This window comes from Argentina silus (genome assembly GCF_951799395.1).
Source record: "Argentina silus genome assembly, chromosome: 16".
NCBI classification, from domain to species: domain Eukaryota; kingdom Metazoa; phylum Chordata; class Actinopteri; order Argentiniformes; family Argentinidae; genus Argentina; species Argentina silus.
In genome coordinates this window covers 9,849,457-9,864,913 of record NC_139670.1, presented here as the reverse complement: position 1 = coordinate 9,864,913, position 15,457 = coordinate 9,849,457, and the positions used below count along the sequence as shown (strand labels likewise).

Here is a 15,457-nt window from a genome sequence, read left to right as displayed (position 1 = left end):
AAAAAAGCAAAACGTGTTAAATACACGCAAACACGCTCAGTGAATACCACCGACACTGTAATCTCTATACTTTAAATACTGTAAGCCACTATCACAAGAAGGGCTTTACACTTCAGCTGCAAAAACAAAGTGTGCTTGAGAGATGAAACAGCTCAGCCACACTGGCATGTCCACATAGCTTCTAGGCCCTTCACAGTGAAGGAGTAGGAGGCATTTAAAACATAAAACACAAGCAATTTCCCTCTTCTGACCTTTGCCTCCTATACACTCAGCGAGCACTTTATAAGTAACACTATACTAATACTGGGTAGGGCCTCCCTTTGCTCTCAAAACAGCCTCGATCCTTCGTGGCATTGATTCCACAAGATGTTGAAAACAGTCCTTTGAGATTCTGGGTCCATGACGACATGATTGCATTATGCAATTCCTTAGATTTTTCAGGTGCACTTTAAAGCTGTGAATCTCCCGTTCTACCACATCTCAAAGGTGTTCTATTGGATTGTGATCCGGTGACTGGGCAGGCCACTGAAGAACACTGAACTCATTGTCATGTTCATGAAACCAGTTTGAGACGACTTTTGCTTTGTGACATGGTGCATTATCATGCTGGAAGTAGCCATTAGAAGATGGGTAAATTGTGGCCATGAAGGGATGCACATGGTCAGCAACAATACTCAAATAGGCTGTGGCATTCAAGCGATGATTGATTGGTATTAACGGGCCCAAAGTGTGCCAAGAAAACATTCCCCACACCATTACACCACCTCCACCATGAGAAGGTGAGTGAGTGCTCAGTGAGTGTAGAATTGCACATGTGATTATCTCTTTGGCAAGTTAAGCGGTTGAAACTGTAAACCTTGGTGAATGTTTGGCCTGTTCTTGCCTTACATGAGCTCAAATTCACTTCTTTCACATGACGGTCCTCATGGCACTAATAACATTGCAGGCTGATGCATACAGCGGCACTGTGTAGCCTGGCCTTGACTAGTCTTATCCTGTCACTCTTTCCACCACACCACTTGTAAACAACATGCCAGTGGGTAGCAAAGTAACACGGTGGCTTAAAATAAACCAACCAAGGAGGCTTGGATTGGATAAGAAGACCATAAAATCTTGAGATGGTTGGAGTTGATATCACCACAATAATTTGACACATGACATTAATAGCCCTGCACCTGTTCTCCATGCCGTGTCCCCTGTGATGTCACATGCTAACCTGAGATTGATGTGGGACTATGGAGTCTCTCTGAATGTCTAACTTTATAAATGTTAATGTTAATTATATATATATATCATTATGTGTTATATTGCATAGTCATCCTGTTCATTAGCTCTGGCTCTTTTATCTTCAACTGTCCTTGGGCACAACAAGACTATAAATATGACGTATGGTGCCAAACTTCCAACACGTGGCTACCGCTATTAGCCTCCTTTATCTGATCAGGGCCAGGATTGCTCCACAGCCAAGGTTGCTCATCCAGATAGTAGTCCTAACATGTGAATGATGTGCCAATAGATCAGAAGGACTGCACTGATAGAACACGTCCGCATCATCGCTAGCTTAGTTAAGACATTGATCTTGCTTTGATCAATTCAAATGTACTTCTTCATTCGCTTCTTCCCACTCACTAATGCATTGCATCATAAGCGGTTTCATTGTTTTAAGAAGTTGTTCATAGAGAGACCGCTGACAGTACTGTATGATTCTGAGAACCTCAAAGACAAGCATCTGTTTCTATCAAAAATTCCACTTTCCACAAATAATGTTTTGAATGTAGTTTATTTTATTAAAAAGACCAGGGTGCAAATATGAAATTAAAAAAAATAAAGACAAGCATATAATTTTTAAGCATTTTAATACAAACTTAACAATATAAACTATTTCAGTCCCTCTTGACATGTAAGACACTGACTCAAAATACTTTGTTATACCGTATTTTTATCAAGTATTGCACAATGTAGGTACAAAATTAATATTTATACGATTACATTTTGTCCATAATATAGCAAAATCTTTCAACTCTTAACAGAAAATACAACTTTTGTTTCAGAAAAAGCAAATATTCCTACACTTGAACTCCACCACTAAGGAATACTCTGTACACAATCTTTAGAATATTTGATGTATTTTAAAGATGGATTTCTTTAACAATTCTTATCTTTAAAAAAACAAAAATAACGAAAAGCTGCTGCAGCCATCACAGATCACTGGAGTAGTAAAAAGATATAAATGCAATACCATGTCATAGAAACAATATACTCTGATATCTTACAAACTCTGTACTAAATTAAATTATACATTTAGAAAAAGACCAAGTAACCCCATTTAGTAGTGCCAATTCATAAAAACCAGCCATGTCTTACCACCTGTAAAATACTGTAAGAGGCCAAAACTTGAAGCTTATTTTTTTTCCTTCACGTTTGAGTATTTTTTTCTTGAACATACTGTAGTAAAAAATTATTTTGTGCTTGGTTGGCAAAAAGGAAAGAGAAAAACAATGATGCATGTTGAATTTAAGTAACCAAGCTTGGACGTGTTTGTACAACAAGCTTTTAGTAGAAACAAACTCAAGGGAGCAGAGAAAAAACACCCTTGGGCACATGAGCTTCAACAAACTTCTCATCGGATGCTCACTATTTCCTTGAAAGTCCAGTTTCTAAATGTGCGTTTGTTTTTCCTTCTCTCTGAGCCACCGTCATTCATAAATAACATCTTCATGTGTTTAGTTAGCCATCACTGGCTGGAATTGCTGGTTAGAATACTGCATGTTGCTCAGACTGAAGTTGAGCCCGTCCATAAGGGACTTGTCGTTGAGGCCTCCATAGGCCGCGAACATGTCAAGGGCATTGTTGTACTGCAGTGGACTGAGGCTGAGTGAACCCTCACCAGGGAACACCGCTCCGGGGCTCCCCTGGCCCTGGAGGCTGGGGAACACAAACTCCTTGGCGTTGGGAGAGAGAGCTGAGGACTTCTGCTGAGTCTGCTGCTGCTGGCCCAGCCCCAGCCCGTACAGAGAGTGCATGGAGGTGGAGATGGCTTTCTGCTTCAGAAGGGTGTTCACATTCAGGCCCAAGTTGGTGGGGGAGGTGCGAGCTGCCTTGTTGTTGTTGCCGCCACCACCGCTGCTGCCATTGTTGTTGTTGCGGCCACTGCTCTTCATTTTAGTGGAACCGAACTTGGTGGCAGCGAAAGTGGCAGTTGTGAAGGTTAAGGGCTGGGTGGAGCGTGGCATGAAGGAGGGACTGACAGAGGCAGACTGCCCGAAGGGAGGAGAAGGTGAGCTGGACTCGGAGGACGCCCCGACCGGATCACTGATTGGCATGAAGACCTGGGCCTCCGGGTTAAAGCTGTTCTTGATCTCCTTGTCCAGCTCGGACCCGTTCTCATTGTTATCATCCACATAGAGCACCTTGACCGGTCCCTTCTCCCCAATCTGGTAGGAAACCTCAAACGGGTCGATCCAAACACTTAGGTCCTGAGGGAGGTTATTCCGGACGTCTTCAATGTCCAGGCCGCTCTCTTTGGCTGCCTGCTCCACCACGGGGTCGACCTTCTCCCCTACGTGGATGCACCTGAATCCTGAACCTTTGTATGGCTTATCTGGGTACCAGTGGCCCTCATATTTCTTTTTCAGCTGTCTCTCAAGCTCTTCGCCGAAGATATTCACACGTCGCCGGGGGAGTTTGTTGTACAAATAGGAAATAATAAAGTTGAGTGCTACTTGGATTTCCAGCTGCATAGCTGCTTCACGGTTGCGGGTGTTTCTTTTTCCTTTACCGAGTTGCTTTGTACGAGTGTTGCAAAAACCTCCAAGGCAGCAATGATCAGTTTGGGCCACACAGAGAAACCAATAATAAGTGCTGATTGCTGGAAAAGATATCCTTCCTTCTACAGATTAAGATTCTTGATCCTAGGAGGAGAGGAGAGGAGAAAGAGGCCATAATTAATACTCATGAAGTCTAACCAAATCCTTGGAGTGTAACATTGTTACAGCTTTAAAACTACTGTCCAATAATACATGTGTTGATCAAGTTAACATTTGCTTAGCAAGCACAATGGTCAGATACAGTTACAGTAATACACATTATTACTGGAATGTTAAGATTATTGACAGATAAACGCAGACACAGTTGACCTCTGCTGAGCGGTAGTTCATGGCCTTTGGTTGTAATTATAAGAATGTTTAAATCATGTTCTATTAATAGTCTCCCCCGGCATCGACTCCCACCAAAATACCGAACACACATATTAATGAGACGGATAACCTAGTGAGTAGTCGTAGGACTAGTATCTATGCACCAACCCTACCCTGCAAACTAGAGGCTCTTTCTATAGATGACCTATCATCACAGAAGGGTTAGCCTATTACATAATCCTCATTGAATTTCTGATCACGGTCAAAGACGCCTCACTCCTCTACAAACACGGAATATTAGACAACTCATGACGAGATGATACTGCGAACAAAGTGTCAAATTCCTTGGCCAGCCCTGCTCGTGTGCTATAATTTGACTTCTCAGCGGTCGCAGATACGCTCGTGTCCGAGGCGAGGGTGTGAAGGGAATGTACGGTCATACGGTCGGTAGCCTGCCATTGCCAGAGCCACTGCTATGCGCTGGCTACAGCTGAAAACTAGCCTGCTACCAACCATGTCAATGGAAAGCAAGATTAAAAGGAGATGGCTCACTACGGTGACGTTGAAAGGTGCCATTTCTTCCCATGGCTTGATAGCGATTGACAATTAATACATGTTTTATAACACGCGTATAACCCATCTTATCATCAGATGAGTATTGGTTTAAAAGGGTGGGCTCACTGGTTGGGGTGGACGAAAAAGGTTCGTGACTCCCAACAAACTAGTCCGATCAAGCCAGCTAGACAGCTTGTAGTCTTCGGTGATAGGTCAAGCAATTCAAATATTTTACTAGATAAGATTGCCAACTAACATTACTGTGATTTGCGGAACTAATAATCAAGCAAAAATATACTTACATTTACAACTGATTAGAAATGCACAGCAGGTTCTTCTTGTTGCACTGGAGTCGAGACAGCTGTGACGAATGACTGTCTGGCAAAACAACGTTTGTACGACGCTATCAGCTATGTAATGATGGACACAGTCAGCTAGCTACCTCCTTGTAGAAAATATTTGTGTTGCTGTGTGTATTTAAAAGGTTATTCCAGTTGGGTTTGTTTTGTGGGGGATATTTAATTTTCTCTGCGTATGCTACCAAGCTAACTCCCCACTGCTTGGGAGTTTTTACAACTCTGCCCTGCAGAAGAGGATTGGCTTGTTTATATAGTAGTCCTCCGCCACGGACACAATGTAGGCGGTGATGCGGCTTTCAGAGGTCAACACTCGATACAGGTATATTATTGGTCAAGCACGAATTTCGTCATGCCACAACTATTTCAATTGACATTGTGATTGGGTGTTTCTTGAGTCAGTCAACAGCAAGGCTCTATTTACGGTAGTGGTTAGACTTTCATGTGCATCGAATCATATCAACCAGCTGGTTACATGCTATGTATTATGTTGAGGCATGTTGAAATATTGAAAGTTAATATCTTATCTGTTTATGTGGCAACATTGAACAATCCCAAGACACAATGTGTCACAAATAATGAATGAGACCAGATCATTTTCTATCAAAGCGTTTTTTAACCATTCACGTTCAGAAGTTATTTAATCTGCACTAAGCGAATTCGCTGGAAATCGACCACAAGGCAAGACAAAAAATATGAGAGGTGGCAAACAGTTCCATTTGTAGAGAGGGAGAAGTAGCCCTATGTGGGCACTTTAGCGGAGGGACACATGTCACTGAGTAGGGTTGTGCTTCTCCTTTTACGCACTTTGGGCCATTGGCTGTGAAACTTACCAATGACATTTGGATATGCCTTGTTGTGACTGAACGCCTTCAGCCACACACCCCTCTATCTAGAAATCAAACCAGCTGTCACCTAAGGCAAATGTTCAGCCACAATTAAACATCTTTATTATATATTTTTCGCAGGCTGGGCTAGAGAGAAATGCATATGGCAGATAAATAGGCATTAGACATCTCAGAATAAGTCATCTTCTGTTTTAAACACATGAAACTTCATATTGTTATCTATAGGCCTACAGTTATTTTAGTTCCCCTTGTCACATGTTTCCACACTATTCTTATGACGAAACTCTCCATGTTAAGGTCACAGTCTATGTGGGACTGTGAGAGTAGCTTGTGACACAATGGCCAGGCTCTCTATGTGCTGCCCGCTCACAGCAGCTGTGTAGGGCTTAAGCTCTCTCTGCCAGGCCTAAGGTGTTTTACGTCACAGCCTGTTCTTACCTAACATGGACTCCAGAGCCCTGTGTTTGCACAATAAACAAAACGGCACATGAATTATGCAGCTGGCAGAGGGGGTGCAAAGGAGGAGATTTTGTGGGGGGACTGGAGTTGAGGCAGAACAGTAATTCCTGCCCCAAATACCCAAACAAAAGGTGACATAATGTATCTCAAGTTGTCTCTCTAGTTGTTTTTCAGTCCAATTTAGATGGCAGACGTCATTGCTGTGCAGTGGAGACAAAGCAGCAGGTCGTACAGTCAATACAATCTCAGTAGCGATTATGACTGACAGCAATCAATAATAATTAATTTACCGTGTGTCCGACTACAGTATTTTGCAACAGTATGTTCTTCTCTATTCTCAGGCAGCAAGACATATTCTACCATCAACACTCTGCCTAACACCACACTGCAGGATAGGACAACACAACACAACTCAACAAAACACACAATGCACAACACAACACAACATACAACACAACATATAACACAACATACAACACAACATACAACACACAACATACAACACAACATACAACACAACACACAACACAACACAGCACAACATACAACACAACACAACACACAACATACAACACAACATACAACACAGCACACAACATACAACACAACACAATAGAGCGTGTACAGTATGCCAGACATCCTAGTGGCCTTGGACAGCCTGCTCTCGGCTCTGGTCTACTGGGTGAGCGACAGTCATTTGTTTAAAGAGGATGTACGACAGCTCAAAGGGGCAGGAGGAGGTGGAGGCTGGCCTGGTTCTCCTCAGTCACTCTGAGTCAGAGTACTGTATCTGCTGTCTCAGACCGCTGGCTCTGGACTGTGTGGTGAAAAGAGAGAACATGTCTGCTGCTAACTGTTTGTTTTCAACTGTGCAGTCTTCAGTCGTTAGGTTATATTGTCATGCTTTGGTTCAAATTGAGTCGTACTAGACTCTGTTTGTGTTCTGTTGTGTAGAGCAAACACCACTTTAGAGCTCTTGAGCCGTGGGACACAACATGCCCACAGGACAGTTCCAGGTCCCAGATTGTGTCTCTGCAGGAGTGAGAGATGAAGAGATGAGGCCCCACCAGGGAGGATCCTGTGTGATGGACGCCATGAACACACTTTCAAACACACGGCAGGAGAGTTGGAGAGCAACCAAAGCCACCAGAGCAGGGCAGGGCTTATATCACTGTGAAGGAAATTAGTGTGATTATGACCAAAATATGAAGCTTTTCAGTAGCATTGCCACGGACAGGAAAGGTTGGATTTATACAACCACACTAAACGATAATGTTGCTATCGGTTCGTATCCGGACTTTGAGCAGCAACAGACAGGTTGTAATTATGTATTGAATGTGGTATGAGTCATACTCTGGGCTACAGTATGGACCGATTGAATATCACCACATACCGAGCAGTAATTTATTATGATGTTATATGAGCACAGCACAGTTTCTCTCAGGTAGAGAGACTCTACGGAGACCAGGGGAGGCTGGTGAAGGTAGAAAACGGAGGACAGTCTCATTCCAATGCAAGGAACGGAATGAGGTATGGTACCAAACATGTGTTGACGGGCTCATTGTAATGCATGGAATAGAATGAGGAATGGTATCAAACACCATTCCTCATTCCATTCCATGCATTTCTACCTCCACCAGCCTCCCCTGATGGAGACATTCTGTAACGATGCAACAGACAATCAGAACAGACAGTACTAAGCCTATGCTTTACTAAACAGTGCCTGTCTTATTGTTGTTCTAACAATATGGTTGCATTCAGGTGATAAGATATTCCCTTGCTGTGGATCTGGCAGGCTTGAGGGAGGTAAACAAACTCAGGGAGGTAAACAAACTGTGAAGTCAGTACACATTGGCATTTTCTCTTCTTTTCTCACAGCTGTGTGAACATATTTCTCATTTTCTCTCTTCTTTTTGTTATACACTACACTCTGGAGGTTTCATTCTTTTGAAATTAGGGCTGTCAAATATATATTATATAAATACTTTACATATATAATGTGAAGTGTCAAGTATAATATATTAGATTAATCGGACAGATTGTTAACTTCATGTAAAGTACCCTATTACTCCCCCACTCATTGTTAAAGGACCACTTCTGCATTTGTTGTCTAGAAATGTTTAGAAAATCTCTGACTTCCTTAATTACAAGGTGAAAAATAAGAATCTAACTCCTAGAATCTAAATTAATATATCACATTTCCACATTAGATGAATCAGCAGATGAATCAACTAATCGGAACAAATGAATCATCGAGTCGTTTTCATCGACTGACAGCACTAATTCAACTGCTTTGTAGCAAATGATATAACACATTATACAGAAACAGCATACTGTAGGGTCAGATAAGGCTATATTCCTCTGTTTTCATATTGTTTCATACAACAGATAGCTCTCTATCGAATGCTCTAAAGGCTATACTTTGGAGCAAGGACTTGTGAGAATAATTACTATTAACTATCTTTGACGACAATAATCTAAGATTACACAGTTCACAGGAATTTATGCTTTTTCACACTTGTACAGACACCTGCTTTGGCAGTCTGTAAAAAAGTACTATCTCCACAAGCCTCTGGTATACAGCATGTCACTAGCCTCTGGTATACAGCATGTCACTAGCCTCTGGTATACAGCATGTCACTAGCCTCTGGTATACAGCATGTCACTTTGAGGAGTGAAAGACTAATATAGCAAAAGTGACTAATGAATTGTACACAGCTGCCCTCGTGCATCAGGTGAATGGGCTTCCTGGGGAGTAAGAACTACTTCCTGTTCAGTTGTTTACACATGCTGCAGCAGGGAGAGGGAGGGCTGACCCCTGTCACACTCTCCTGCCAAGACGCTGGAATGTCATTAATATAAGCAGTGTTAATACCTGCCCCAGCTAGCCCCCCCCCCCCCCCCCTCTCTCTACACACACACGCACGCACGCACGCACGCACGCACGCACGCACGCATGCACGCACGCACGCACGCACGCACACACACACACAGCCATGTGAGCGTGGGCCTCAGCTGAATGTAGAGGCTTTAAGGATGTTTGTGTGGGTTCAGAGATAAAGTCAAATATTAATATGTAATAATTGCTAAGAAGCATTACCATTCATTTGGAGGTTATCCATATTGTTATCAACACGAGAGCACATTGTTATTTCATAGGAGCTGGGTTATGATGTCTCAAAGCCTATATACTGTAGATTAATATAAATCCATCTCGGGGAGGAGTGTTACGCAATGTATATGAAGTATCTGTGGGATCATCGCCGCTCCTCTTTTTAAATACCATTCTGCTCCATATTGGATTTCATGTCGAGGATTATGTTTAGCATGCCGAGCGCAGTGTCATGAATCATCCAACAGAACAGAGGCGCATTAAGCCTAATGACACTGGCGTGGCACAGACACAGAGACAGAATCTGTGTGTGTGTTTCCCTGCTCCCGTCGACAGTACACCCCGATGGTGTGTGCTTTTGCATTCAGATCGACTTTGAGAAATTCAATTACGCTCTGATATGAACAGCTAGAGCTTGTGGATGGAATGGGTTTCAGAGCAAGAGCCATCCATTGCATTGGGAATGTGTCACATTTCCATGAATACTGAATGGAGTCTGATACGTTATAGGCACAGACTCCCTGTCAATGTGATTTGTATTTTTGTCCTCCGTACTCCACTTCCATCTGGACTCTGACCTTCCCCCTCTCCCCTCACACTGGAATCCTTTAAACAGATTCCAGTCCTCTCTCCTCTCTGTTGGTATCAAATCCGTTTCTGGGATGGGAGGATGACACTGAACCCTCATATAGGGTCTGGGATACACACAGAGTGTAGGAATGAATGGCAGTGAGATTTACATGAAGTCAAATGTCTACCCAAATTTGCTGCATAAATATCACATTATTTACAACACGCTGTATACGACAGTGGAGGCTGGTAGAGGCAGAAATCGGAGGACGGCCTCATTGTAAAGCATGGAACGGAATGAGGAATGGTATGAAATGTTTTATCTCATTCCTTTCCATGCAGCCTGTCCCCCTATGTCCTATGTAAGCCTGCCTTACTGCTCCCACTACTTAAGTAACTGTGTCTGAGTCTGTCAAGTGAAGGCCTGATGGTTATTAGATACACAACATATGTGCATGATGGCTTTGTATCTAGACCTGTGTCCCTGTATGTTCTCAATGGCTACTCACTAGACTTGAGTAGAATGTGCACAAACCCTCTATTGAGAAGCCTTCAATCTTGTTTTCCAGAAATGATGTCAATGTAGTCATGGCAACTATTCTTACAGATTACCCCTGCTTTTCTGTGTTGAGAGTAGCACTCAAGTGCTATTTTTCCCCTCAGCCAAATGTCAGATCCCGTTTCTTTAATGGCAATGAGCTGTTCTCTACAATTGGCGCAAGAGCACACTTAAAACGCAGAGAGCAGACGAGACTAAAAAGGCCAAAGAATCCGACATTCATTGGAGTAACCCGGTTCTGTTCACAGTTAATCTTCTTTCTCTCCTCTCCCATCACATAGCTCAGTAGTCTGGAGGAGGCTGAACAGGGGGCTCAACATCAGGGGATCAGCTGGCTGTCGAGAGAGTGTAATAGTTTGTGATTATCATGCTTTGTTGACTTGTTTGTTTGTTTGTTTACTTGTGGTAACACTTTATTGGGGTATTCCATAATAATGTGTTACTGTACTTGTTTTATAGTATTTGCCTACTATAAAAGAGAAGCTCATTGGATTCAAGGGACTTACTCTTGAGACGGAACGGCACAATGGCAGTAGCTTTTGTCTTAATGAAGACTAACATGCAACAGAAACAAGGCACAGATCCGTTGAGAGCAGGGGAGGCTGGCGGAGGCAGAAATCGGAGGACGGGATCATTGTAATGCATGAAATGGACTGTGTTTAATAGTTTTCCTCATTCCATTCCATGCATTACGAGCCCATCCTTCGAATCTACCTCCACCAGCCTCTCCTGGTTGAGAGAGATTGGATGAGGGAAAGCAGCACCTCTGTGCTTTTTTTGTGGTTCTCAGACCGTGTATTTTCTCCTGTTTAGAGGGCTGATTCAGTACTGTTGGTGTAACGAGAGGAGATAGAGCCATATTTCGCTGATGGATGGTCCTTTGATAGCCCAGGAGAAAGGTGATAGGCTGGGCAAGAAAGCGTGAGAGCACAAAAAGAATCATGAGGCAGAAAAGGAGTGTTTTAGGCCCCTGCTGTATGTATCTGCATCAGCAACTCACTGTTTTAATCACTTGGGGAAGCATTGAGAGCGAGAGAGAGAGAGAGAGAGAGAGAGAATGGTGGGGGCGATGGTGACATTGCACTTCGCCTGGGAACTTAGAGCTATTTCTAGAAACCACACAGAGATGCAGTACAGTACACTACTTTTAGAAAAGTAATCCCTCATGGTTGTGATCATTTCCGTGCATTTAGGAGATTGCAAATGGAAAATGTTAAATTACCTTTTATTGACAAAGAAAGATTTTTCAGTTTCACAAACTAAATGTCAGCTCGTTTCCTTTGTGTGTCCACAGTCTTTTAGTTAGAATACGAGAGTGGAGGCTGGTGGAGGTAGAAATCAGAGGACGGGCATAATGCATGGAATGGAATGAGGAATGGTACCAAACACGTATTTTATACTAATCCTCCGATTTCTACCTCCACCAGCCTCCACTGGAATACGATAACGCCAGAAAAAGACCAAGCAATGACCTGATGGCTGAAACGTTCTTCAAATAATACAGAACACAGAGATTGAGTGGAGTCTTTTCTAACTGTCAGCGATGTCTCCTAATTGAGCACTTGAACAAAAGCTTTTAGATGTGAGTATGTTTGGCCTTTCCCAGTTCCAGAAAGCCAGCCAGTCCAGTCAACTCCCCCGTCTCCACACTCAGATCCCTCCAAAACCAACGTCATGTGTCCCTCTGTGTTACCCCACCTCCTGTGAGTACAATACAAAAGGCCACACAAGGCCACACCAGTGCTCGCCACAATAACACTCTGTTGGCTCCATCCTGGGAAGCCGGCTGTGTTGGGAAATATGCACTGCCTAGTGGGACAGGAGTTCTCAGCCAGGCACCACACACTCACAGAGAGGGACATTCCTTCTGCTTGGTTGCTGATGTAATGCGATTAGTAGTAAAAGACCGCTCCACAGAGCGTGATATAGCTTCTTGTCATAATCCTGTTTCCTATTGCATGTTTTGAAGAGGTAAGCTCATTCATACGTTCACATAAAGGTTATTCTTTCAATGACAAACACGGATTTTGAAGACGAAAAAAAAAAACTGTCAACTTGTTTTCTTCCTCCCTCTGTGACTGCCAGTGGCACTTGTTCTTATCCAAGGTTTAAAGTTTCTTTGGATAAAAGCGTCTGCTAAATAACATATATGTTAATGTAAATGTAATGATTTAAGGTTAGGGTTAGTCTTCTGTACTTTTGCTATAATGCTGTCATGGATCTGTGTGCTTTTCACTTGTCAGCAAATGGCAGGTCCACTGCCTGCATGTTTGTTTTGTGGTGTGTATACCACACAGTTTCATTTCTGTCTGTGAAAGGAGGTCTGTGGTGCCAGCTGTGTATTGAGAGTCTAAAAGTAGATTTGCCCATGTCAGTTTGCCTCGACCTGTGTGTGTGTGTGTGTGTGTGCGTGCGCGTGCGTGCGTGCGTGTGTGTGTGTGTGTGTGTGTGTGTGTGTGTGTGTGTGTGTGTGTGTATCTACTGATGGATCTGAAACTAATGCAACTGAGAATGAGATTTGTTTCTTGGAAGTGTGGTTTGATGTACCATCCAAAGCCCAACCTTCAAATTTGTCAGTGAAAGAAGACATCGCAACTTTCCGTGAATCACAATCTGTTCTTAGACTGACTCAATTCAGATTGAACATGAAAATACTTGGTTTATGTCCAAAGTTATCGTTTTTTACACTTCTTAACCCATTTTAGGGATAGAATTGATGTATACGACTACTACTGATGCTTTATAGACTGCCTTGAACAGGAAAATGTGGTTGTTTGCTGTCTAACATAGTAGTGAATCATTATTACTGCATTAATATCTACATACCTATCATGCAACAGAGTCACCTGTATTGATATACAGTACAGTACAGACACACCTGTATTGATGAAAATCAGTGGAGGCTGCTGGAGGCAGAAAATGGAGGATAGGCTCATTATACTGTATGGAATGGAATGAGGAATGTGCTTCTCCCTGGGACCAGATGCCAGAAGGACGGGGGGGACATGTATGAAACACTGAAGTATTCAACAGAGACAAGAGACCAGGAGGAGATCAGTGGAGGCTGGTGGAGGTAGAAATCGGATGGAATGGGGTAAGGGATGGTATCAAACACACATTACAATGAGCCTCTGATTTCAACCTCCAGCCTCCAGCCTTCCCTGAGGTGAATACTTCCCTGCCAGATTCTGTCTAGCCTCACCTACTGTGACATGGCTACATTGATGGTGATAGATTGATGGCTGTCTCGTGTTTGCCTGCTGCAATGTTGACCATCTGGCCTGGCCTGTGCTGTGGGTTGAAAGCAGAGGAGGCTGGTGAATTTCTACATCCACTAGCCTCCCCTGGCCGAGAGAGTCTCATACCACTGATCCAGGAGCAGGTCTCGCCATTAACAGCAGGCAGGGAAGAATGTCACAAGGACGTGGAGACTGATCCCATGTCAGTGTGAAAAGCCATGAATCACAGATTCTCTCTGATTGAAATGTCTAAAGGTCAAAGAGTGAACACAGAGCCAGCTGAGTGCTGTAACTCTCAAAGTTGTTGTTTTTCTTCTTTTTCTGTCTCTCCTTCCCTCTCTCCGAAAGCCCTCATCACTCTGCCATCTCTCAACCCTCCTTTTCTCCCTCTCCCTCTCTCTATCTCCATCTTTGCACTCATTCATAGTGTGCCTGCCTGTGTGTCTGGAGCCCAGCCAGTACAAACAGCTTGAGCAAACCTGCTCTCCAGAGCTGGGTTCATGCAGGTCTGTGTTCCTACCCACTGACATGAGTCTTTGTGTGTGCGTGTGTGCGTGTGTGTGTGTGTGTGTGTGTGTGTGTGTGTGTGTGTGTGTGTGTGTGTGTGTGTGTGTGTGTGTGCATGAGTGTGTGTTTGTGTGCGTGTGTGCGTGTGTGTGCGTGTGTGTGAGTGTGTGTATGTGTGTGTGTGTGTGTACCCTACCCACTCACATGACTGTGAATGTCCAGGACACTGCCACAGGGTCAGCACGTACATCCTCTTTTTAAATGCAAACAGGACAGGGTCTATGAGCCTTGCACACACAGACACACACACACACACATACACACACACACACATACACTGTCATCATGATTAACTTCCTTTTTCTTCTGCCTCTTCAAATCATAAAGATACAGTTTGACACTGCGAATGCTAATTTGCATGAGTTTTCATGTTTCAGGGCTTTTCTTTGGAAGGGTATTCACTCGTGAAATCGTGTCTGTTTCACTGCATAAGTTAGATTCTGTTTTCCAAACATGTCCTCCAATCCATCTGCCTGTGTGTGTGTGTGTGTGTGTGTGTGTGTGTGTCTGTGGGTGTGTGTGTGTGTGTGTGTGAGAGGGAGTGGAGAGAGAGAGCGAGAGAGTGTGTGTGTGTGTGTGTGTGTGTGAGAAAGTGAATGAATGAATATTTTATTTGTCCCAGAGGGGGGAGAAAAACAAATAAATGAAAGTGTTCAAAAGGACAGGCCAAGTCTCAACTGAAGCTCCTGTCATGTATATTTTTAATGCATTTTTAAATGAAAATGCATGATATAACTGCTAGTGCCACATACATGAACACCAGGGGAGGCTGGTGAAGGTAGGAATCGAAGGATGGGCTCATTGTAATCCATGGAATGTGATAGGGAATGGGATTAAACACACGTGCACCACTCTTGACTGTGTTTAGATCGTCCAATACAAAAGGCAAACCTCTCCCCTGCAACTATTCCACATCTCAACCTATCTGTTAAAATAAATGAATGATCAGATAAATATGGCTTTGGAGAACACTAATCACAAAGAGCGACCGGCAGCTTAGAGGAAATGCTAGACCTGCATCTGTGTTCCTGAGCAAGACAGATTGCTGTCGTTAAT

At 43.3% G+C, this 15,457-nt stretch overlaps 1 protein-coding gene across 1 annotated transcript; it reads right to left on the bottom strand.

Moving 5' to 3' along the window:
* Nucleotides 1-1,763: 1,763 nt before the first annotated feature.
* Nucleotides 1,764-5,256, bottom strand: tob1b (transducer of ERBB2, 1b). The gene is made up of 2 exons (XM_083687213.1): nt 4,994-5,256; nt 1,764-3,911 (listed from the first exon to the last, which is right to left on the bottom strand). The coding sequence occupies exon 2, from the start codon at nt 3,738-3,740 to the stop codon at nt 2,724-2,726; it is 1,017 nt and encodes a 338-aa protein (XP_083543339.1). The 5' UTR covers nt 3,741-3,911; nt 4,994-5,256; the 3' UTR covers nt 1,764-2,723.
* Nucleotides 5,257-15,457: the final 10,201 nt, after the last annotated feature.

Excerpts from the sequence above, each read along its gene's own strand:
- tob1b (XM_083687213.1), bottom strand. The coding sequence starts at position 3,740 with ATGCAGCTGGAAATCCAAGTAGCACTCAACTTTATTATTTCCTATTTG.